The sequence below is a fragment of the Scyliorhinus canicula genome, chromosome 1, assembly GCF_902713615.1.
Source record: "Scyliorhinus canicula chromosome 1, sScyCan1.1, whole genome shotgun sequence".
NCBI classification, from domain to species: domain Eukaryota; kingdom Metazoa; phylum Chordata; class Chondrichthyes; order Carcharhiniformes; family Scyliorhinidae; genus Scyliorhinus; species Scyliorhinus canicula.
This window is the reverse complement of record NC_052146.1, coordinates 112,585,970-112,609,502: the sequence shown is the minus strand read 5'-3', so window position 1 is coordinate 112,609,502 and position 23,533 is coordinate 112,585,970. Positions and strand designations below refer to the sequence as shown.

At 48.8% G+C, this 23,533-nt stretch overlaps 1 protein-coding gene across 3 annotated transcripts in view; it reads left to right on the top strand.

Annotated features, from left to right (window-relative positions):
* LOC119966396 (cation channel sperm-associated protein 4-like) overlaps window positions 1-23,533 on the top strand; it is a 188,347-nt gene that overhangs the window by 111,488 nt on the left and 53,326 nt on the right. For 2 of the 3 annotated variants that reach the window (XM_038797997.1, XM_038797988.1), the window contains exons 5-6: window positions 8,107-8,204; window positions 16,399-16,528. The exons of the other annotated variant lie outside the window; for it this stretch is intronic. In XM_038797997.1, the coding sequence (XP_038653925.1) occupies window positions 8,107-8,204; window positions 16,399-16,528 (228 nt within the window). The remainder of the gene's footprint in view (window positions 1-8,106; window positions 8,205-16,398; window positions 16,529-23,533) is intronic. 3 annotated transcript variants of the gene reach the window in all.

Sequence of the window (23,533 nt, the reverse complement as noted above, 5' to 3'; positions counted from 1 at the left end):
CACTCAGTCTCCTGAAATAAGTCTTGCTTCCTAATGAAGCAGATAGGCACTTTTTGACAATGGCTGATTAGGTGCTAGAGGATAGAGCCACCCATACAATACCACACCACCCATCCCCACCCCAACTCTCACCAGGCTAAGTGCTCATTTCTGCAAGGAGAGAAAGCAGCAAGGCATGAATGTTAAAAATGGCTTGTGTTGATAGGAGGGAAGGGCAACATTTGTGGAGAATGATTGTGAAGCTGGGATGTGACAGGATCATAGGATGAGGGTGAGTTTGTGTTGGCTGTTCAAATGGGGATGTGAGAAGGTGGCTGCAGAGAGAGCAGTGAGTGGAGCTGGAATGGGTACTGCCCTGAGTGCTGTGCAGGACCATTCTGGAAAAGTTAGAATGTAGGGCTTGGCATTTGAAAGTGTTCTGCTACTCGTCTTTCCTGCCCTCCTGAGGTCCTTATTCCTTTTGGTGTACTGTCTCCAGGCTGGAGGGATCACACACCTGCTGCTGACTCCTCTGGCTATTTCCAATCCGGCCTGCCTGGCTGTCCCCTTCGTCCTGTCCTTGGAACAGCTCACCGTTCTACACCCCCTCTGATCCCACAGCATGACCCCCAGTAACATTTCCAATAATCCTCTCCATTCCAATAGTTACTGTAGCCTCAAAATTCCAAGTGCCGGTGAGACTTTGAAAGTCATGTCATGCAAGGCCCCTTTAATTAGAATAGCTCAGTAAAGAACCTTCACCGTGCTTGCTACTTCATCGTTCAATTTTACAAAATGCAAATGGTCTCATTATTCCGATGGAATAAGAGCAAAATATTTCAACCCTGCTCTCTGCAATTCCATCTCTAAACCCTTTTCCTTTGCTACTTTTTCTTGCTTTTCCTCAAAAACCCCCCTTACCAACAGTACTTTTACCCATCTGTCCTGATGTAAGCTTGGCTTGTTAAATATACTCCAGGTGGAAGACTTGCGGTGGTGGCCATGGAATAAGTGGTTGCTTATTTGGTAGCTCTCGCTCGTGGTGGACCTTTGAGACCTTTGTCCCCAACTTATGGGGGATTGGATCGGCGAAATAGAAGATTGGTGAGTTAGAGGAGAAGAATTCCTCACCAGTGTATGGATTCGTGGACCAGAAGTGGTCTGAAACGAGAGATCGTTGGTCAAAGAAAGGATGGAGCCTGCAGCACAGAAAAATATGGCAGAGGCTCTGGGACTGGGTTTGCCGGCCCAGTGGTCAATGGAACAGCTGGTGAACTTCCCCCAGGAGAGCAAGAGAAGAGTACCTGGACCTGATTAAGACAGGAATTGACTGGGTGGAGCAAAGATTGGAAGCCCAGGGCCAGGTGATCCAGTAGGTGGAAGAGGCGGTGGCTGAGCACGAGGACCAGCTAACCGCGATGGCGGCGGAGATGGAGCTGATGAAGGACCATCAGAAAAGGATGCAAGAGAAAGTGGAGGATGTGGAGAACCTGAGGATCGTTGGCCTCACGGAGGGCAGCGAGGGATTGGACGCAGGGGCATATGTGGCGTGCATGTTCGAGAAGCTGTTGGGGAAGATGCGTTTACTCGGCCCTAGGAGGCGGACAGGGCAAGCAGAGCACTTATGAGGAAGCCGCGGATGAATGAGCCGCCGAGGGCAATGGTGATACGATTGCACCGGTTCCTGGACAAGGAACAGATCTAAAGGTGGGCCAGGCAGATGAGGAGCTGCAAATGGGAAGATAACGAGCTGTGCATTTACCAGGACCTGAGTGCGCAACTGGCCAAAAGAAGGGCGAGCTTCAACAAAGTTAAATTGGCCTTCTTTAAGAAGGGGGTGAAGTACGGCATGATTTACCCAGCGCTTTTGTGGGTCACAATGGCCAAGAACTTTATTTTGGATCGCCATATGAGGCAATGAACTTTGTTAAGGACAGGGGACTGTCAGGTGATGGAGGACATTGAACTTGGGGGCAAGTAATTCTGTACTGATGCTGCTAAATTTCTTTTCTCTTTGGGTTCGATGTGTATTGTTTTTTGTACCAATTTTGGGCCGTTGCTCCGTTTTGTATGCGGGTGAACTTTGTTCTTAATGGGGGATGGTGGGTGGAATTTTCTTTGTGTTTGTTGGGGATTGTTGGGCAGAATTCCCCCCCCCCCCCCCCCCCCCCCCCCCCCCCCGGCAAGCTGGGTGAGAGAATCGGCGCCACACGAATCGCACGACACCAGGACGCAATTCTCTGTAGTGCTGATTCTCCGGGCCAGATGGGCTGCGCGGCCGTCAACAAAATGCCGAGTCCTGCCAGCGACTTTCTAACATCCTCTCAGCCAGTGGGACATCGGCGTTGGAGGAGCGGGTACAGCCTGTGGGTAGGAAGGGGAGGTCTGACCCTGGGGGAGGGGGGGGCCTCCATAGTGACCTGGCACACGATCGGGGCCCACCAATCGGTGGGCCGGCTTCTCTGCCCCCCGGCCTCCCTTCCTCCGTGCTGGCTCCTGTAGGCCTGCGATTTGGCGTCAGGGCTGCCGCGGGGAAAAAGCCACTGCGCATGTGCTAGTTGGCGCCGGCCCAACTGCCCATGTGCGGACTCCGCGGCGCCGGGTTCAAGCCGGGATCGGCAGCTGGGGCGGTGGAGACCGCTCCAGCGCTGTCCTAGCCCCTGTGGGCCGCAGAATAGGGTCCCGGAACGGGCGCCAATGCCGGAGTAAAACACTCCCGGTTTTACTCCGGCGTCGGCACTTAGCCACCCGTTGGGAGAATCCCGCCCGTTATGTTTTGCATATGTATGTTCAAGCAGGGGGTGGAGGGAGATCATTGAAGGGTAGGATGCTTGGCGCCATGGGCGGGTGCTACCAGGCTAGCTGGGTGGGCTAACTCACGGAAGCGCGGGGGGGCGAGCAGGTGATCAGTTTGTTGGGGGGGCGAGCAGGTGATCAGTTTGTTGTAGGGGGTTGGGATTGCTATTTTGTTATGGGGTGGAGGGAGGGGGTAATTGTTCTGCTCTCGGGAGGGACTGGTGCTTGGAGACAAATTGGAGGTCGATGACGGTGGACATCCAAGGGCGGACCTGAGGAGGCGCAGGACGCGGGCTGGAGGCTGGCCTACGAAGGGTGGCGGTTGATCAATTGGGGGGGCATGGCACGGGTGTTAGGGAGTTTAATATGGTCATTGATCCGAAGTTGGATCGGTTGAGTTCAAGGACAGGGAGGGTGCCAGCCGTGGCGAAGGAACTAAAGGGTTTATGGAGCAGATGGGAGGAGTACATCCGTGGAGGTTCGGACGGCCAAGAGCGAAGGAGTTTTCTTTTTTTCTCCCATGTTCACAAAGTGTACTCCCAGATTGATTTTTTTTCATTTTGAACAGGGCTTTGCTGGCGGGGGTGGTAGATGCCGGATATTCTGCGATTGTCGTGTCAGACCTTGCCCCTCACTGGGTGAATCTACGGGTGAGCAAGGAGGGGGTTCAGTGCCCGCAATGGAGATTGGATGTAGGACTGTTAGCGGATGAGGAAGTGTGAGGGAGGCCATCCAAAATTATTTTTGAGATAAATGACATGGGGGAGTTTTGGCAGCAACGGTGTGGGAGACACTGAAATAAGTAGTTAGGGGGGAGCTGATTTTGGTACGGTCTCAGGGAGACGGTGTAGCGGGCAGAGATGTATACGCTGGTTAGGGAGATTCTCCAGGTGGATAGAAGGTACTCTGAGGCCCCGGAGGCGGGACTGTTGAAGGAGCGGCAGAAGCTGCAGATGGAGTTTGGTCTGATATCCACAGGGAAGGCGGTGGGGCAGTTGTGGAAGGCGAGAGGGGCGGTGTATGAATATGGGGAGAAGGCCAGTAGGATGCTAGCACAACAGTTCAGGAAAAGGGAGGCGGCCAGGGAGATAGGAAGAGTGAAGGACAGAGGGGGGTACACGGTTTTGGATCCAGCTGGGGGGGTGAATGGGTGTTGAAGGAGTTTTATACTCTGTTGTATGAGTCGGAGCCCCCAACTGGGGTGGATGGGATGAGGCAGTGTTTGGAGGGTTTGGAGGGTAGGTGGAGGAAGGGTTGGTGGAGAGGTTGGGAGCCCCAATTGGGATTGTAGAAGTAGTAGAGGGATTAGTGACGATACAGTCGGGTAAGGCCTCAGGACCGGACGGCAACCCAGTGGAATTTTACAAGACGTTTTCTGGGATGCTGGGCCCGCTGCTGGTGAGGGCATTTAATGAGCAAGGGAGCGGGGTGTTCTTCCCCCAACAATGTCACAGGCCTCAATTTCTGGCCTCTAGGATAGAGGACTATGTTCCGGGGGTGATAGGGGAAGATCAGACGGGGTTTAACAGCCAACGTTAGAAGGCTCTTGAATGTAATCATAATGCCCTCCGAGAGGAGGGAGGTGGAGGTAGTGGTCGCTATGGACGCGGAGAAGACCTTTTGACCGGGTGGAGTGGAATTACCTATGGGAGATCTTGCAACAGTTTGAGTTTGGGCAGGGCTTTGTTGACTGTGTTCGGCTGCTGTACCAGGCAATGGTGGCGAGTGTGCGGACGAACCGGGCGAGTTTGGACTACTTTAAACGACACCAGGGGACAAGACAGGGATGCCCCCACTCCCCACTTTTGTTTGCATTGGCTATAGAACCATTGGCGCTGAGAGTGTCAATGGCCTGGAAGGGGCTAGTCCAGAGGGGGTGGAACACAGGGTCTCGTTATATGCAGGCGACCTACTTCTGTATATTTCTGACCCGTTGGGGGGATGGAAGAGTTTATGTGGACCTTAGGAGAAATTGGCCGGTTTTCCGGGTACAAATTGAACATGGATAAGAGTGAGGTTTTTGTGATCCAGGAGAGGAGACTGGGGGAGTTGCCATTTAAAGTGGTGGGAGGGAGTTTTCGTTACTTGGGTACTTAGGTGGCACGGGAATGGGAGTAGCTCCATAAATTAAATTTGGCCCGGTTGGTTGAGCAAATGAAGGAGGATTTCCGGAGGTGGGGCATGCTCCCATTGTCACTGGCGGGGAGGGTACAGACCATAATGATGGTGGTTGGCCCGAGATTTTTGTTTGTTTTCCAGTGCCTCCCTAATTTTATACCAAAGGCCTTTATTAAGTGTGTGAATGCGATGATCTCTGGGTTTGTGTGGGCGGGTAAAACCCTGCGATTAAGGAAAGTGCTGCTGGAGCGGAGCCAGGGTGGAGTGACTGGCACTGTCGAACTTTAGGAACTATTACTGGGCGGCAAATATAGCCATGATCAGGAAGTGGGTACTGGGCGAGGGGTCGGTGTGGCAGTGGGTAGAGGTGGCCGCATGTAAGGGCGCAAGTTTGGGGGCATTGGTAACGTCTCCTCTGCCATTCTCACCGGCCTGATACTCCACAAGCCCAGTTCCCAGTTGTAGTGGCGGCTCAGAGAGTTTGGGGGCAGTGGTGGAAGCATATGGGAGTGGAGGGAGCGTCGGTGTGGGCTCCAAATTGTGGTAATCATCGGTTTGTCCCTGAGAGATTGGATGGGGGGGGGGGGGGGCTGTTTCAGAGGTGGCCGAGAGCAGGGATAGAGAGGCTGGGGGATCTATTTATTGATGGCAGCTTTCCCTGTTTGGAGGATCTGGAAGAGGATTTTGAATTGCCGGGAGAGAATGGGTTTCATTATCTGCAGGTGAGGGATTTTGAGCAAAGGCAAGTTTCGACCTTTTTGCTTCTACCGCCACAGGATACAGGACAAGGTAGTCTCTAGAACGGGAGTGGGGGAGGGGAAGGTATCGGAAATCTATAAAGAACTTGTGGAGTGGGAGGAAACCCTGATAGGTGACATAAATCGTATATGGGAAGATGAGTTGGGAAAGGAGTTGGAGGCAGGTCTGTTGGAGGATGCTCTGAGAGAGTCAAAACGTCCTCATCATGTGCCAGGCTCAGCCTGAATCAATTCAAGGTGGTTCACCAGGCACATATGACGATGGTCTGGATGAGCAGGTTTTTTGGGGTGGAGGACAGGTGTGTGAGTTGTGCGAGGTGTGCGGAAGGGCCCGCAAATCATGTCCACATGTTTTGGACATGTTCAAAGCTTGGGGGATTCTGGCAGGGATTTGCGGATGTCATGTTCATGGTGTTAAAAACGAGGGTGGCACCGAGTCCAGAGGTGGCGTATTTTGGAGTGTCGGAAGACCCGGGAGTCCAGGGTGCGAGAGAGGCTGGCGTTTTGGCCTTTACCTCCTTGGTAGCCTGGAGATGGATCTTATTAGCGTGGAGGGACTTGGAGCCCCTGAAATTGGGGGTACGGGTTAGTGACATGGCCGGGTTTCTCAGACTTGAGAAAATTAAGTTTGCCCCAAGAGGATCAGTGTTAGGGTTCGTTCGGAGGTGGCAGCCGTTTATCGACTTCTTCACGGAAAACTAAACTGTTAGCAGTTCCAATAAGGTGGGGGGGGGTGGGGGGGGGTTGGTTTGGGAGTAAGGGGAGCAGGGGAAGCGAGGGTAGTTTGGTTTAGCTTAGGCAGGAACAGTGAGAGATGGAAGGGGGGTGTTTCGCACTGAATTATATTTACATTTGTATTTATATCTTTTGTTGTTACGGTAGCATGGTGGTTAGCATAAATGCTTCACAGCTCCAGGGTCCCAGGTTCGATTCCCGGCTGGGTCACTGTCTGTGTGGAGTCTGCACGTCCTCCCTGTGTGTGCGTGGGTTTCCTCCGGGTGCTCCGGTTTCCTCCCACAGTCCAAAGATGTGCAGGTTAGGTGGATTGGGCATGCTAAATTGCCCGTAGTGTCCTAAATAAGTAAGGTTAAGGGGGGGTTGTTGGGTTACAGGTATAGGGTGGATAGGTGGGTTTGAGTAGGGTGATCATTGCTCGGCACAACATCGAGGGCCGAAGGGCCTGTTCTGTGCTGTACTGTTAGAACATAGAACATAGAACAGTACAGCACAGAACAGGCCCTTCGGCCCTCAATGTTGTGCCGAGCCATGATCACCCTACTCAACCCACGTATCCACCCTATACCCGTAACCCAACAACCCCCCCCTTAACCTTACTTTTATTAGGACACTACGGGCAATTTAGCATGGCCAATCCACCTAACCCGCACATCTTTGGACTGTGGGAGGAAACCGGAGCACCCGGAGGAAACCCACGCACACAGGGGGAGGACGTGCTGACTCCACACAGACAGTGACCCAGCCGGGAATCGAACCTGGGACCCTGGAGCTGTGAAGCATTTATGCTAACCACCATGCTACCCTGCTGCATAAATGCCTTAATAAAATGTTTGTTAAAAATATATATATTCCAGGTGCTCTACATCTAGGACTTATTGCAATAGGAATGTGACAGGAATCAAACACCAGAGTGCCAGATGGCAGCAGACAATAAAGGGCAGATGTCAGGGTATCTGATTTTTAATTGCTGGGGCACAATGTTCCCATTCAAGCTTAGAATTGGTGGGGTACAGAAAACCTTGGCAATGTTAACTCTGTCTACTGGCTTTTAGTGTTTGAAGTGCAACGAGTTTTAGCAGTCTCAATCCACTTCATATTGGGAATAGGCTAATAAAAAACAAAAACCTCTCCAAATCACCACTAACTTTTACAGTCTTCGGTGGAGGGTCCATATATTAAACAGATGTCCAAACCAATTTCATGTGGAGACCTTCTCCTGATTGATTCTCTGGATGTTAAGTCTCCATTCGGGCAAAGTACTTCTCTGAAGATTTGTGGTGAAGAAAAATTTGATGCCCTCCACGCTAATAAGATCCTTTATATACTTGTCATAGCTACTTTGGTTGCTATAGGCCTACTCTTCACAAGAGATTTAATGATCCACATGCTTTAGCTTTTTCCTTGGTTCCAGTAGGTCAGTCCACTCGGGTGATGCAAGAAATCTCATGTCTTTATCCAAAGAAGAGCAAAAGAGTCCTCCCCCAAGTGGCAAATATTTATGTCTCAATTAACATCACCAAAACAGATTAGCTGGGTCATTTAATTTATCTTGTTGTGGACCTTGATGTGTGCAAATTGGCTACTGTGATTCCTATATTACAACAATTGATTATTCTTCAAAAATATTTCATTTGCTCTTTGGTAAGTCCTGAGGTTGTGAAAGGTGCGATTAAAAATGCAAGCCCTTTTTTCTTTCTTTGCTCTGACATTTTTCTAGGATGGTTGGAACATTGCAGATTTCTTTGTCACATCTGCCTTATTCATAGGCTCCACACTATCGTTCACGAGGAACCATGAGCTTTTCTATGTTTTGAGGTAGGTGGACATATTTAATGGAATGGTGGCAATTCTGTGTCAAAATTTAAAACAAAGCCACTGATCATGACAATCCGAAAGAAAAATCGGAAATTGCTGAAGCAGGTTAGTATTTTGTGGTGTCTCGGGTCGGGTGGTGGTGGGGGGGGCTGCCATTCCGTAGGGCAAGGACTCCCTTTAGATACCTGGGGGTGCAGGTTTCTCAGGAATTGGGGGGGGGGGGGGGGGGGGTTCCGTAGGTAGAACATTTCTAGTTTGGTGGGGAGGGTGAAAGCTGATCTGGCAAGGTGGGGAGAGTGAAAGCTGATCTGGCAAGGTGGGATGGTCTCCCTTTGTCACTGGCGGGTCGGATGCAGGCGGTTTAAATAAACGTGTTGCCAAGAGTTTGTGTCGGGGGTCGGGATTGAAGGCGCTAGCAACAGCGCCGCTCACGATGGCCCCGGGGAAATACTCAGGGAGTACGTTTATAATGAAATGAAATGAAAATCGCTTATTGTCACGAGTAGGCTTCAATGAAGTTACTGTGAAAAGCTCCTAGTTGCCACATTCCGGCGCCTGTCCGGGGAGGCTGGTACTGGAATCGAACCGTGCTGCTGGCCTGCCTGGGTCTGCTTTAAAAGCCAGCGATTTAGCCCAGTGAGCTAAACCAGCCCCTGGTTAGCTTCATTGAGAATTTGGAGGCAGCTTCGCCAACACTTCGGGTTGGGTGCAGGGTCAAGGGAATGCCAATTCGGGAGAACCACAGGTTTGAGCCAGGGAAGTGGGACGGAAATTTTCGGAAATGGGAGGAGAAAGGAATTAGGACACTAAAAGATTTGTTTCTTAGGGGGTCAGTTTGCAGGGTTGAAGGAGCTGGGAACGAAATATGGGTTGGAGCAGGGGGAAATGTTTAGATACATGCAGGTTTGAGATTTTGCCAGGAAGGAGATACAGAGCTTCCCGGTGGATCAAAGAACAAAGAAAAGTACAGCACAGGAACAGGCCCTTCGGCCCTCCAAGCCTGCGCCGACCATGCTGCACGTCTAAACTAAAATCTTCTTCACTTCCGGGGCCATATCCCTCTATTCCCATCCTATTCCTGTATTTATCAAGATGCCCCTTAAACGTCACTATCGTCCCTGCTTCCAACACCTCCTCCGGCAGTGAGTTCCAGGCACCCACTACCCTCTGTGTAAAAATTTCTTGCCTCCTACATCTCCTCTAAACCTTGCCCCTCGCACCTTAAACCTATGCCCCCTAGCATTGATCCCTCTACCTTGGGAAAAAGTCTCTGACTATCCACTCTGTCTATGCCCCTCATAATTTTGTAGACCTATATCAGGTCGCCCCTCAACCTCCGTCGTTCCAGTGAGAACAAACTGAGTTTATTCAACCTCTCATCATAGTTAATGCCCTCCATACCAGGCAACATCCTGGTAAATCTCTTCTGCACCCTCTCTAAAGCCACCTCATCCTTCTGGTAGTGTGGCGACCAGAATTGAACACTATACTCCACGTGTGGCCTAACTAAGGTTCTATACAGCTGCAGCATGACTTGCCAATTTTTATTTTCAATGCCCCGGCCAATGAAGGCAAGCATGCCGTATGCCTTCTTGAATACCTTCTCCACCTGTGTTGCCCCTTTCAGTGACCTGTGGACCTGTACACCTAGATCTCTCTGACTGTCAATACTCTTTAGGGTTCTACCATTCACTGTATATTCCCTACCTGTATTAGACCTTCCAAAATGCATTACCTCACATTTGTCCAGATTACACTCCGTCTGCCATTCTTCGCTCAAGTCTCCAAACGATCTAAATCCTGCTGTATCCTCTGACAGTCCGCATCGCTATCTGCAATTCCACCAACCTTTGTGTCATCCACAAACTTGCTAATCAGACCAGTTACATTTTCCTCCAAATCATTTATATATACTACAAACAGCAACGGTCTCAGCACTGATCCCTGTGGAACACTAGTCACAGCCCTCCAATCAGAAAAGCACCCTTCCATTGCTACTCTTTGCCTTCTATGACCTAGCCAGTTCTGTATTCAACTTGCCAGCTCACCTCTGATCCCGTGTGACTTCACCTTTTGTACCAGTCTACCATAAGGGACCTTGTTAAAGGCCTTACTGAAGTCCATATGGACAACATCCATTGCCCTACCTGTATCAATCATCTTTGTGACCTCCTCGAAAAACTCGTATCATGTTAGTGCGATACAACCTCCCCTTCGCAAAACCGTGCTGCCTCTCGCTAATGCATCCACTTGCTTCCAAATGGGAGATCCTGTCTCGAAGAATTCTCTCCATCAATTTCCCTACCACTGACGTAAGGCTCACCGGCCTGTAGTTCCCTGGATTATCCTTGCTACCCTCCTTAAACCAAAGGAACAACATTGGCTATTCTCCAGTCCTCCGGGGTCATCACCTGAAGACAGTGCGGATCCAAAGATTTCTGTCAAGGCTTCAGCAATTTCCTCTCTAGCCTCCTTCAGTATTCTGGAGTCAGGCCCTGGGGACTTATGCACATTAATATTTTTCAAGACACACACCACTTCTTTTTGGATCTCAGTGTGATCCAGGCAGTCTACACACCCTTCTCCAGACTCGAGATCCATCAATTCCTTCTCTTTGGTGAATACTAATGCAAACTATTCATTTAGTACCTCGCCCATTTCCTCTGGCTCCACACATAGATTCCCTCCCCTGTCCTTCAGTGGGCCAACCCTTTCCCTGGCTATCCTCTTGCTTTTTATGTACGTGTAAAAAGCCTTGGGATTTTCCTTAACCCTATTTGCCAATGACTTTTCAGCCCTCCTGACTCTTTGCTTAAGTTCCTTCCTACTTTCCTTGTATTCCACACAGGCTTTGTCTGTTCCCAGCCATCTAGCCCTGACAAATGCCTCCTTTTTCTTTTTGACGAGGCCTACAAAATATCTCATTAACCAAGGTTCCCAAAATTTGCCGTATTTATCCTTCTTCACAGGAACATGCGGGTCCTGAATTCCTTAAAACTGACACTGAAAAGCCTCCCGTATGTCAGATGTTGATTTACCCTCAGACATCCGGCCTCCACATTGCTGGAGGGGGTAGAGTCGGAGGTTTACGGGGCTATTTTGGAAGAGGAGAAGGCACCACTCGAAGGAATCAAACCAAAATGGGAGGAAGAGTTGGAGGAGGGGTTCTGGTATTAGATGATCCGGAGAGTGAACGCCTCCACCTCGTGCACGAGGTTGGGGCTGATGCAGCTGAAGGTGGTATATAGAGCACACCTCACAAGAGCGGGGATGAGCCGGCTCTTTGAGGGGGTAGAAGATGTGTGTGAATGTTGCGGGAGGGGCCACACAAATCACGTTCATATGTTTTGGTGCTGTCCAAAATTGGAGGATTACTGGAATGAGGTTTTTAGGATAATCTCTGAAGTGGTGCACGTGAAACTGGGCCCGGGCCCTCGGGAGACCATATTCGGGATGTTGGATCGCCGGGGTTGGAAATGGTGTGGAGGCAGATGCTGTAGCCTTCGCCTTGTTGATCACCCGAAGGTGGATCCTGTTGGGATGGAGAGCAGCCTCTCCACTTTGTGCCCTGGCGTGGCGGGGGGACCTGTAAGTTTGAACTGAGGGGAAGGGTGGAGGGGTTCTACAATTCATGAGCTTTATTCATTATGCACTTTCAAGAATTGAATAACATTGAATATTAGTGAGGGGGGGGTTGGTTGAGAGGGGGGGAGATGGACTGTGTGTGTTAATGGTGACTATGGGTGATACCTGATTCCTTTTTGTTATTTGTTTATGTTAACATGCGGGCAGTTCTTGGGGGTTGGTGGGAGGATGGGATTGTTGTTATTGATATGGGGATTGACATTATATTCGTTACTGTTTATTGTTGGTGGGTGCAAATTTGGGAGAAAATATGAAAAAGGAGAATAAATATTTTTTTTAAAAGATGTACGGTAGGTTTGTCAGCATCTGAAAGGTAAGAGAGATAAATTTAGAACTCTGATGAATGGCTTCATCTGAAACACAAACCTATATTTCCAGTATCTTCTGTTTTCATTCTTGAAGCGTTCTTTTTCTCCATTCTTCTGCCCTCTCTCGACCCATTTTTAACACACAGGGCAGAACTTTAACTGCCAAGGTGGGTGGTGTGTTTGGGTGTCGGCATGGGGGGGGGGGGCGATTTCGGAGACATGGGTAGAGCAGGGACAGGACTGGTTGTTGCAGGTTCCAGGATTTAGATGTTTCTGTAAGAACAGACAAGGTGGTAAAAGAGGGGGGTGTGGCATTGTTAATCAAGGAAAGTATTACGGCGGCAGAAAGGACGTTTGAGGACTCGTCTACTGAGGTAGTATGGGCCGAGGTTAGGAACAGGAGAGGAGAGGTCACCCTGTTGGGAGTTGTCTATAGACCTCCGAATAGTTCCAGAGATGTAGAGGAAAGGATAGCAAAGATGATTCTCGACAGGAGCGAGAGTAACAGGGTAGTTGTTATGGGGGACTTTAACTTTCCAAATATTGACTGGAAATACTATAGTTCGAGTACGATAGATGGGTCAGTTTTTGTGCAGTGTGTGCAGGAGGGTTTTCTGACACAGTATGTAGACAGGCCAACAAGGGGCGAGGCCACATTGGATTTGGTACTGGATAATGAACCGGGCCAGGTGTTAGATTTAGATGTAGGTGAGCACTTTGGTGATAGTGATCACAATTCGGTTATGTTTACTTTAGCGATGGGCAGGGATAGGTATATACCGCAAGGCAAGAATTATAGCTGGGGGAAAGGCAATTATGATGCTATTCGGCAAGATTTAGGATGTATAGGATGGGGAAGGAAACTGCAGGGGATGGGTACAATCGAAATGTGGAGCTTTTTCAAGGAACAGCTACTGCGTGTCCTTAATAAGTATGTACCTGTCATGCAGGGAGGAAGTTGTCGAGCAAGGGAACCGTGGTTTACTAAGGAAGTTGAAGCACTTGTCAAGAGGAAGAAGAAGGCTTATGTTAGGATGAGACATGAAGACTCAGTTAGGGCACTTGAGAGTTACAAGTTAGCCAGGAAGGACCTAAAGGGAGAGTTAAGCAGAGCGAGGAGAGGACACGAAAAGTCGTTGGCGGATAGGATCAAGGAAAACCCTAAGGCTTTCTATAGGTATATCAGGAACAAAAGAATGACTAGAGTAAGATTAGGGCCAATCAAGGATAGTAGTGGAAAGTTGTGTGTGGAATCAGAGGAGATAAGGGAAGTGTTAAATGGATATTTTTCGTCAGTGTTTACACTGGAGAAAGACAATGTTGTCGAGGAGAATACTCCGGTACAGTCGACCAGGCTTGATGGGATTGAAGTTCACAAGGAGGAGGTGTTAGCAATTTTGGAAAGTGTAAAAATAGATAAGTCCCCTGGGCCAGATGGGATTTATCCTAGGATTCTCTGGGAAGCCAGGGAGGAGATTGCAGAGCCTTTGTCCTTGATCTTTATGTCGTCTTTGTCGACAGGAATAGTGCCGGAAGACTGGAGGATAGAAAATGTTGTCCCCTTGTTCAAGAAGGGGAGTAGAGACAACCCTGGTAATTATAGACCTGTGAGGCTTACTTCGGTTGTGGGTAAAATGTTGGAAAAGGTTATAAGAGATAGGGTTTATAATCATCTTGAAAAGAACAAGTTGATTAGCGATTCTCAACACGGTTTTGTGAAGGGTAGGTCATGCCTCACAAACCTTTATTAAGTTTTTTGAGAAGGTGACCAAACAGATGGATGAGGGTAAAGCGGTTGATGTGGTGTATATGGATTTCAGTAAGGCGTTTGATAAGGTTCCCCACGGTAGGCTATTGCAGAAAATACTGAAGTATGGGATTGAAGGTGATTTAGCGGTTTGGATCAGTAATTGGCTAGCTGAAAGAAGACAGAGGGTGATGGTTGATGGCAAATGTTCATCCTGGAGTTCAGTTACTAGTGGTGTACCGCAAGGATCTGTTTTGGGGCCACTGCTGTTTGTCATTTTTATAAATGACCTGGAAGAGGGTGTAGAAGGATGGGTTAGTAAATTTGCAGATGACACGAAGGTCGGTGGAGTTGTGGATAGTGCTGAAGGATGTTATCGGTTACAGAGGGACATAGATAAGCTGCAGAGCTGGGCTGAGAGGTGGCAGATGGAGTTTAATGCAGAAAAGTGTGAGGTGGTTCACTTTGGAAGGAGTAACAGGAATGCAGAGTACTGGGCTAATGGCAAGATTCTTGGTAGTGTAGATGAACAGAGAGATCTCGGCATCCAGGTACATAAATCCCTGAAAGTTGCCACCCAGGTTAATAGGGCTGTTAAGAAGGCATATGGTGTGCTCGCCTTTATCAGTAGGGGGATTGAGTTTCGGAGCCACGAGGTCATGCTGCAGCTGTACAAAACTCTGGTGCGGCCGCACCTGGAGTACTGTGTGCAGTTCTGGTCACCACATTATAGGAAGGATGTGGAAGCTTTGGAAAGGGTTCAGAGAAGATTTACTAGGATGTTGCCTGGTATGGAGGGAAGGTCTTACGAGGAAAGGCTCAGGGACTTGAGGTTGTTTTCGTTAGAGAGGAGAAGGCTGAGAGGTGACTTAATAGAGACATATAAGATAGTCAGAGGGACAGTGAGAGTCTCTTTCCTCGGATGGTGATGACCAACACGAGGGGACATAGCTTTAAATTGAGGGGTAGTAGATATAGGACAGATGTCAGAGGCAGTTTCTTTACTCAGAGAGCAGTGGGGGTGTGGAACGCCCTGCCTGCAACAGTAGTAGACTCGCCAACTTTAAGGGCATTTAAGTGGTCACTGGATAGACATATGGATGAAAATGGAATAGTGTAGGTCAGATAGGCTTCAGATGGTTTCACAGGTCGGCGCAACATCGAGGGCCGAAGGGCCCGCACTGCGCTATAATGTTCTAGGTTCTATAGCGCCAGATCCGGAGCCTAGCATAATCCAACCCACTTCAGGGTTTTACTGGGACATGTAAAGAGGGGAGTGGGAAACCGTATGGGCCTGCCAGTTAAATATGTAACACATACAAGTGGGCAGTTACTTGTGAATTTAACTCAGAATTATTGCTTTAATATCCAGAGTGTAGGCTCACCAAGCTATGTGGAACTGACAAAAGGTCAACCAGGGAAGATCACAACAGGAAATGTTTGGTCAGTGAACAGGTTGGGGAACCTTGAAACAGCGAAACTGAATAGCTCCAGCCCTGCCTAGGCGATAGGCTGGTGCACACAGTACTACTGAGAGTGTGCTTCCACTGCTTGACAGGTGATTTCCAACTTCTTGGAAGTCAGTTGAGCTGTTTTGCACTTTACTCACCTTGATCAATTTCCATGCTGTCAGCTTTCATTGCTGAATGGGAGTGGTTTTAGCAGCTCTACCTTGAACCCCTGAGTTGCAAGAGGATCAGCAACACTGGCAGCAGCACCATGCCTTTTCCTCGGGCACATGCCACTGTATCCGATAGAGAGGATGGATACAGGTGACATCTCTAAGAGAGGAAAGAGCTCCAGCACATATGCTGAAGGCAGCACCTCAGCTCTCTCAACAAGTATGAACACTGCCTCATGAGGCTCAAGCTTTCACTGCTGCTGTAATCTACAGCCTGCGGGAATAAGATCACCTTGAACAAGACCAGGTGAGCAAGCATTGTTAGTGGCCATCAAGGTGGTTATCAGGGAGGCTCCCCCTAATTCTTTGCTTCTCCCTGGAATTCTGCAGTCTCTATGATACAGTTAGTAAAATTTCAGTCTGCCAAGTTGTGTGCGATTTGACTCATTTAACAAAACGGTTTATGGAAGTTAATTTTATTATGGTTACTTAAATTAGGAAATAATTATGTTTAATTATTTTGTTTTCATTGTATTATTGATTAAATTGATTTACAAAGTATGCCAAATGAAATTACCTTTTTTGTCAATGGTTCCAAAATCTTCAGCAAAAAATCATGGACTTTTTTCCAAGCAAAATGGAGCAGTACGATGTTTCTTCTTTTTCTTCACATGAAACTTAGAGAACAATGTCATTTTTTTAGAGCCAGTCTAATGTGTACTTTACAGGGAAGTAAAAAGTTGAAACTGGTAAATTTATTAATATTTGCATTAAAAAATCCAGTAGTTAATTGGCTTGGAAAATGTTTGACTAACATGTGGCATTTCATTCTTGGCCTGTAGTTAAATAAGGACCTTGTGTTGGTTATTCTAGAGTGCTGAGAGCTCTGCGAATGGTGCGGAGCTTAGCCGCCATCCAGGGCCTGGCCATTATGGTGCAGGTAATCATCCAGTCAATTTCCGACATGGCCAACATTATCTTCTTGCTCATCATGATCACATTGGTGAGTACAAGTAAGTAATGTTTTGTATCTGTCCTGGTATTAATCATAATACATCTTAGGGGCTTCGTACAGCCCACATCCCTTTCATCTTTGGCCATTGAAGGCTTGCTGCTCTCTTTGTGATCTAGCCTTCATTCATTGCCATGGGACAACACTGAAGATAGTCACTTTGTACTGTTACACTAAGAGAATACAAGGCACAATGCTACAGGGAACTTGTTACCCAACTTGTCTAGAACAAGTGTTTGCCTGTAATAAACCAAGATGTTTCAATAAATCCAAGGGACCTGTGGTTTATTTCCCTTTTTCTGAGCAGGAAGAAGCCCAAAGTGCTAGGTCTGAAATCAAGATGTCATTGCGTGGCTGTGCACTATGTGGCTAAGAGTGACTGTCCTGCAAGACTTTGGGTGGGATTTTCCCACCAGCCTATTGCTTGTTTTTCAGCAGCAGAGGCAGCCCGCCAGCGTGATCTACCGGTCCCACCATTGCCAACGGGGTTTCTTGTTGACAGCACCCCTCATTGCCGGGAAACCCGTGCACAGTATTGGATTGGATTTGTTTATTGTCACGTGTACCAAGGTACAGTGAAAAGTATTTTGCTGCAAGCAGCTCAACAGATCATTAAGTACATGAAATGGAAATAAAAGAAAATGCATAATAGGGTTTGGGACTGGAATTTCCCACCGGCGTGAACATCTGGTAAATCCTGCCCCATATTTGTGGTAGTGGCATGTAACAGAACATTACAAAAAGACACTTGGGACAATTTTCAAGTGATTCCTTCTATTGTGTTCCAGGCAGCCGAAGTGGGTTCAAACAGATCTGTTCAAGCAGATGCGTGGGTTTCCCCATTTCATCCACCATATCGGGTGGTAAATGTTGCACTGCAATTTTGATTATGTTGCTGCCCTGTTTCCACCAACCCCAAAGCCCCCGAGAGCTTTCTAGTGGCCCATTTTAGTCTGGATATTACTCAGGAATGATATCAAATGCAAAACACATTCATATGCCTCTCGTCTGCTATTTTAACCCAGGGATTATTACTTTATTGTGATACCAAAGCACGCAATGTTTGTACAGTAAATCCTGGTTTTAAGTGTCAACTTTTAAAATGGTTTCGTTTTAAAGGTCTTTATTTTTTATGTTTAGGTTTAATTTAAAATGCAGCATTCCCCGTTTTGAAGTGCGCGAGCAGTGCAGTGATGTCATTGTGTCTAAAGGTGATGCCATAATCGTGCAAGCAGGCCCAATATTCTGTGTGGAATCTGGCCTGTGATCAGCACCATTTTGTCCTTCTGTCCATTCGAGGAACATCATTTTTTTTTATCTGCTGCATTTTCAGCTCCTCGCCCCCACTGTACAAAACTAAACTTCATTATTTTTAAAATACGTTTTTATGGGTTTTTGCATTTAATTTGTTTTGTGAGGGCCACGAAGAATCCAGCACGAGTCTTCAGGATACAAAGAAATAACATTTATTTACAATAACATATATATACAACAGCAGTAACTTCCCTTGCAGCTAACTCCTCTCTCCCTGCTGGTTCCTAACTGGCCAGCTTTATTTATGCAGGGAGTCTGCTAATAATTTCTCCGCCCCCCCCCCCCCCCCTCATCGGGGAAGCTCATACTCCCATAGGATTGTGGGATTGTCATTAGTCCCCAGCCAATGGTAAGCAGGCAGGTTATAACATCCCTCCCCCCCCAAAATCCAAGGAATCCACCGAAGACCCTGGTGAAGGAGGACGTTGGACCCGTTTTGCCGCAGGCCGGACCCCATTTGCACGAGGCGCTGGATCGGGCGGCGTGTAACTAGATGGAGACCGGCGCTTCCGTGATGAACGGCGTAACGGTTGTCCATTCGCGACCCGTGGGCCCGAGGATTCCCCCTTTGAGGTGTCTTGTGTCTCCATCTCGGAGTCAGAGTCTGCTGCCTCCGTCATCTCAGCGTCTTTATCTCCACGCGGTTCTGTCACGACCTGCGCAGGCTTTGAGTGAGGCACCAGAGGAAGATTGTGAGGAATACTTTCCATTGTGCCTGGTCTCTGTGGCTGTAGAAATGAGCTCCTGGGGCGGGGAATCTTTGGAAGTGATAGTCTTCTGGACCGAACAAGGTCTACATGTTTGCGCTGGAGACGACCCTGGGCTTTCACCTGGTAAGAGATAGGGCCCCTTTGGCGAAAGATTACGCCAGGGACCCACTGGGCACCACCAGCAAAAGTCAGAACAAACACTGGGTCACCGGGCATGAACTGCCGAATCGGCCGATGCCGAGAAAAACCATGTCCCTGCCGTTCTTGTGTGCGGCGTACTTTTGCGTCAATGTCTGGGAAAACCATGCTAAGGCGGGTGCGAAGTCTCTGGCCCATTAGGAGTTCTGCGGGAGCTACCCCAGTCACCACATGGGGGGGTAGTCCTATATGAAAACAAAAAAACGAGCCAGTCTCATGTCCATCGACCTGGAAGACTGCTTCTTGAGACCTCGTTTGAATGTCTGCACTGCGCGCTCCGCCAACCCATTTGAAGCCGGGTGGTAAGGGGCAGTGCGGATATGGCGTATGCCGTTCATCTTCATGAACCTTGCAAACTCCTCACTTGTGAACGGAGTGCCGTTGTCCGTGACCAGCACCTCGGGGAGGCCATGCGTACTGAAAGACAAACTCATCTTCTCGATTGTTGCGCAGGACGTTGTGCCTCCCATCTTATGCACCTCTAGCCATTTAGACTGGGCATCGATTAATAGCAGGAACATGGATCCTTGAAACAGGCCGGCAAAATCCGCATGCAAGCACACCCAAGGCAGCCCTGGCCATTCCCAGTGATGTAGGGGCGTGGCTGGCGGAAGCTTCTGATGCTTCTGGCAAATGGCGCAGTTTTGGGCCACCTTCTCAATGTCGGTGTCGAGGCCTGGCCACCAGACATAACTCCGGGCCAACATTTTCATTTTGGTCACACCTGGATGCTCATTGTGCAAGTCTCTCAGTATCAGCTCCTGTCCTTTTTCCGGGACAATCACACGCGTCCCCCACAAAAGGATGCCGCCTTCCACGCTGAATTCGGACAGCTTGGAGGAAACCGCCTGGGAGCTGTCTGTGCTGCCCTCCATACAGGACTATGTGCCGAACCTTTGACAGGACTGGCTCCATCTGGGTCCACTCACGGATCTGTGATGCCGTGACAGGCAAGGTGTCCATAAAATTTAGGGTTGCAACCACCTCACCGGTCGTGGGGGTGACATGGGGCCAGTCGATAAAGGCAATCGGCTCATTGCGTCGGCATTCCGTATCTGGGTTCCTGGTTTGTGTTCCAGAGAATACTCTTATGTAGTGAGCAACAGAGCCCAGCGTTGGATCCGTGCGGAAGCAATGGGCGGTGTTGGTTTATCCTCTCTGAAAAGTCCCAGGAGAGGCTTTGATCAGTCACGATAGTGTAGTGGCAGCCATATACGTACTGGTGGAAACGTTTCACCGCAACGGCCACCGCCACGCCCTCCTCGATCTGCGCGTACTTTTTTTCCGCTGCAGTCAATGTGCGGGAGGCGAAAGCTATCGGCCGCTCGGCCCCGTTCTCCATCTTGTGGGACAGGACAGCCCCAATACCATACGGGGTTGCATCACATGTGACGAGCAAAGGATTTCCAGGATCATAGTGGGTTAGTCACATTTTGTCCTCCAACTCCGGGAAGAACCCACTCGCGCCTGTTCTGGACAATTGTGCCCTGTGCACTACCTTTAGCTGTGTTAGGCTCAACCCTGCGCATGCGGAGGTGGAATTAGCCCTATGCAGTGCTTCGATACAGAGTCCTTCCCCTACCTTCATGCGTCTGATGTTCGCTATTAGCTGTCTGCACTTGACAAAGTCCACCTGATCTTGGGACTACTTCCAGCTTGCAACCCTCAGTCGCTGCACCAGGGCCTTCGCCAGGACTTTGACGTCAGTGTTGATGAGTGAGATGAGTCTCCATGACTCGAACTCCATCGGGTTTTTTTTTCGGGATCAGCAATATTGCCAGTGTGGGTGGCAGGGCGCCCTTTACAGTGAGTTGTTGAACATTTCCCGCAGGTGCGGGGCAGTGTTGCCTCAAATAGTTTGTACAAGTCCATCGGGAATGCGTCCGGACCCAGTTCCCGATTGCATGAAGTTTATGCTTTCCATGACTTCCCCCAGTTCTAGTGGTGCTTCCAGTCCCTGTTTCTCTTCCTCCCACACCGCTGGTATGTCCCAACACATTGAGATACCGCTTCATCCTCAAGTCCCCCTCCGGGGGCTCGGAGGTATACACCAGTCAGGAAGGCCTTGTTGATTTTGTCTGGTGCTGTGGCTAGTTTGCCTTTACTGTCCCTCCCTTGTGCTATTTCCCTTGTGGCTACTTGCTTCCTCAGCTGGTGGGCCAGCTGACGGCTGGCCTTGTCTCTGTATTCATAAAAGGTTCCCATGTCTGGCGGAGCTGGCTCACTGCTTTCCCGGTGGAGAGCAGGTCAAATTTGTAGCTTTTTCCTCTCCATCAGTAGTTCCATGGTCAGGCCATGGAGTACCGCCGATCCACATCCAATATGGAGTCAATCATGTTGCCTAACTGACCTCTCCTTCCTGTCCCTAAGGGCCCTATACGCTATTATCTCCCCCCCCCCCCCCCCCCCCCCCCCCCCCCCACCCCCCCCCCCCCCCCCCCCCCCCCCAACCTCCATACAGCCTCCAGTGCCTCCCAGAATGTGGAGGTGATCAGCCTCCATGGGGTACGCTGGGCTTGGCCCGTTTCCAACTTCCATATAGTGGTCGGAGATTACTATTGCGGGGTATTCCGCCCCTACCACCACTGCAAGCACTGATTTACCAAACACAAAGAAATTGATAGGAGAAAAACAAAGAACAAAGAAAATTACAGCACAGGAACAGGCCCTTCGGCCCTCCCAGCCTGCGCCGATCCAGATCCTTTATCTAAACCTGTTGCCTATTTTCCAAGGATCTACTTCCCACTGTTCCCCGCCCATTCATATATCTGTCCAGCTGCATCTTAAATTATGCTATCGTGCCCGCCTCTACCACCTCCGCTGGCAAAGCATTCCAGGCACCCACGACCCTCTGCATAAAAAACTTTCCACGCACATCTCCCTTAAACTTTCTTCCCCTCACCTTGAAATCATGACCCCTTGTCATTGACACCCCTACTCTTGGAAAAAGCTTGTTGCTATCCACCCTGTCCATACCTCTCATAATTTTGTAGACCTCAATCAGGTCCCCCCTCAACCTCCGTCTTTTCAACGAAAACAATCCTAATCTACTCAACCTTTCTTCATAGCTAGCACCCTCCATACCAGGCAACATCCTGGTGAACCTCCTCTGCACCCTCTCTAAAGCATCCACATCCTTGTAATGTGGCGACCAGAACTGCACGCAGTATTCCAAATGTGGCCTAACCAAAGTCCTATACAACTGCAACATGACCTGCCGACTCTTGTACTCAATACCCCGTCCGATGAAGGCAAGCATGCTGTATGCCTTCTTGCCACTCTATCGACCTGCGTTGCCACCTTCTGGGTACAATGGACCTGAATTCCCAGATCTCTCTGTACATTAATTTTCCCCAGGACTCTTCCATTGACCATATAGTCCGCTCTTGAATTAGATCTTCCAAAATGCATCACCTCGCATTTGCCTGGATTTAACTCCATCTGCCATTTCTTTGCCCAACTCTCCAATTTATCTATATTTTGTTGTATTTTCTGACAGTCCTCCTCGCTATCTGCAACTCCACCAATCTTAGTATCATCTGCAAACTTGCTCATCAGACCACCTATACCTTCGTCCAGATCATTTATGTGTATCACAAACAACAGTGGTCCGAGCACAGATCCCTGTGGAACACCACTAGTCACCTTTCTCCATTTTGAGACACTCCCTTTCACCACTACTCTCTGTCTCCTATTGCCCAGCCAGTTCTTTATCCATCTAGCTAGTCCACCCTGAACCCCATACGACTTCACTTTTTCCATCAACCTGCCATGGGAAACTTTATTAAATGCCTTACTAAAGTCCATGTATATGACATCTACAGCCCTCCCCTCATCAATTAACTTTGTCACTTCCTCAAAGTATTGTATTAGTTTTGTAAGACATGACCTTCCCTGCACAAAACCATGCTGCCTATCACTGATAAGTCTATTTTCTTCCAAATGTGAATAGATCCTATCCCTCAGTATCTTCTCCAACAGTTTGCCTACCACTGATGTCAAGCTCACAGGTCTATAATTCCCTGGATTATCCCTGCTACCCTTCTTAAACAAAGGGACAACATTAGCAATTCTCCAGTCCTCCGGGACCTCACCCGTGCTCAAGGATGCTGCAAAGATATCTGTTAAGGCCCCAGCTATTTCGACCCTCGCTTCCCTCAGTAACCTGGGATAGATACCATCAGGTCCTGGGGACTTGTCCACCTTAATGCCTTTTAGAATACCCAAAACCTCCCCCTTATGCCGACATGACCTAGAGTATTTAAACATCCATCCCTAGCCTCGACATCCGTCATGTCCCTCTCCTTAGTGAATACCGATGCAAAGTACTCATTAAGAATCTCACTCATTTCCTCTGACTCCACGCATAAATTCCCTCTTTTGTCTTTGAGTGGGCCAGTCCTTTCTCTAGTTACCCTCTTGCTCCTTATGTACAAATAAAAGGCTTTGGGATTTTCCTTAACCCTGTTAGCCAAAGATATTTCATGACCCCTTTTAGCCCTCTTTATTGCGCATTTGAGATTTGTCCTACTTTCCCGATATTCCTCCAAAGCTTCATCAGTTTTGAGTCGCCTCGATCTTATGTATGCTTCCTTTTTCATTTTAGCTAGTCTCCAATTCCACCCGTCATCCGTGGTTCCCTAATCTTGCCATTTCTATCTTTCATTTTCACAGGAACATGTCTGTCCTGCACTCTAATCAACCTTTCCTTAAAAGACTCCCACATTTCAAATGTGGATTTACCCTTAAACAGCTGCTCCCAATCCACATTCCC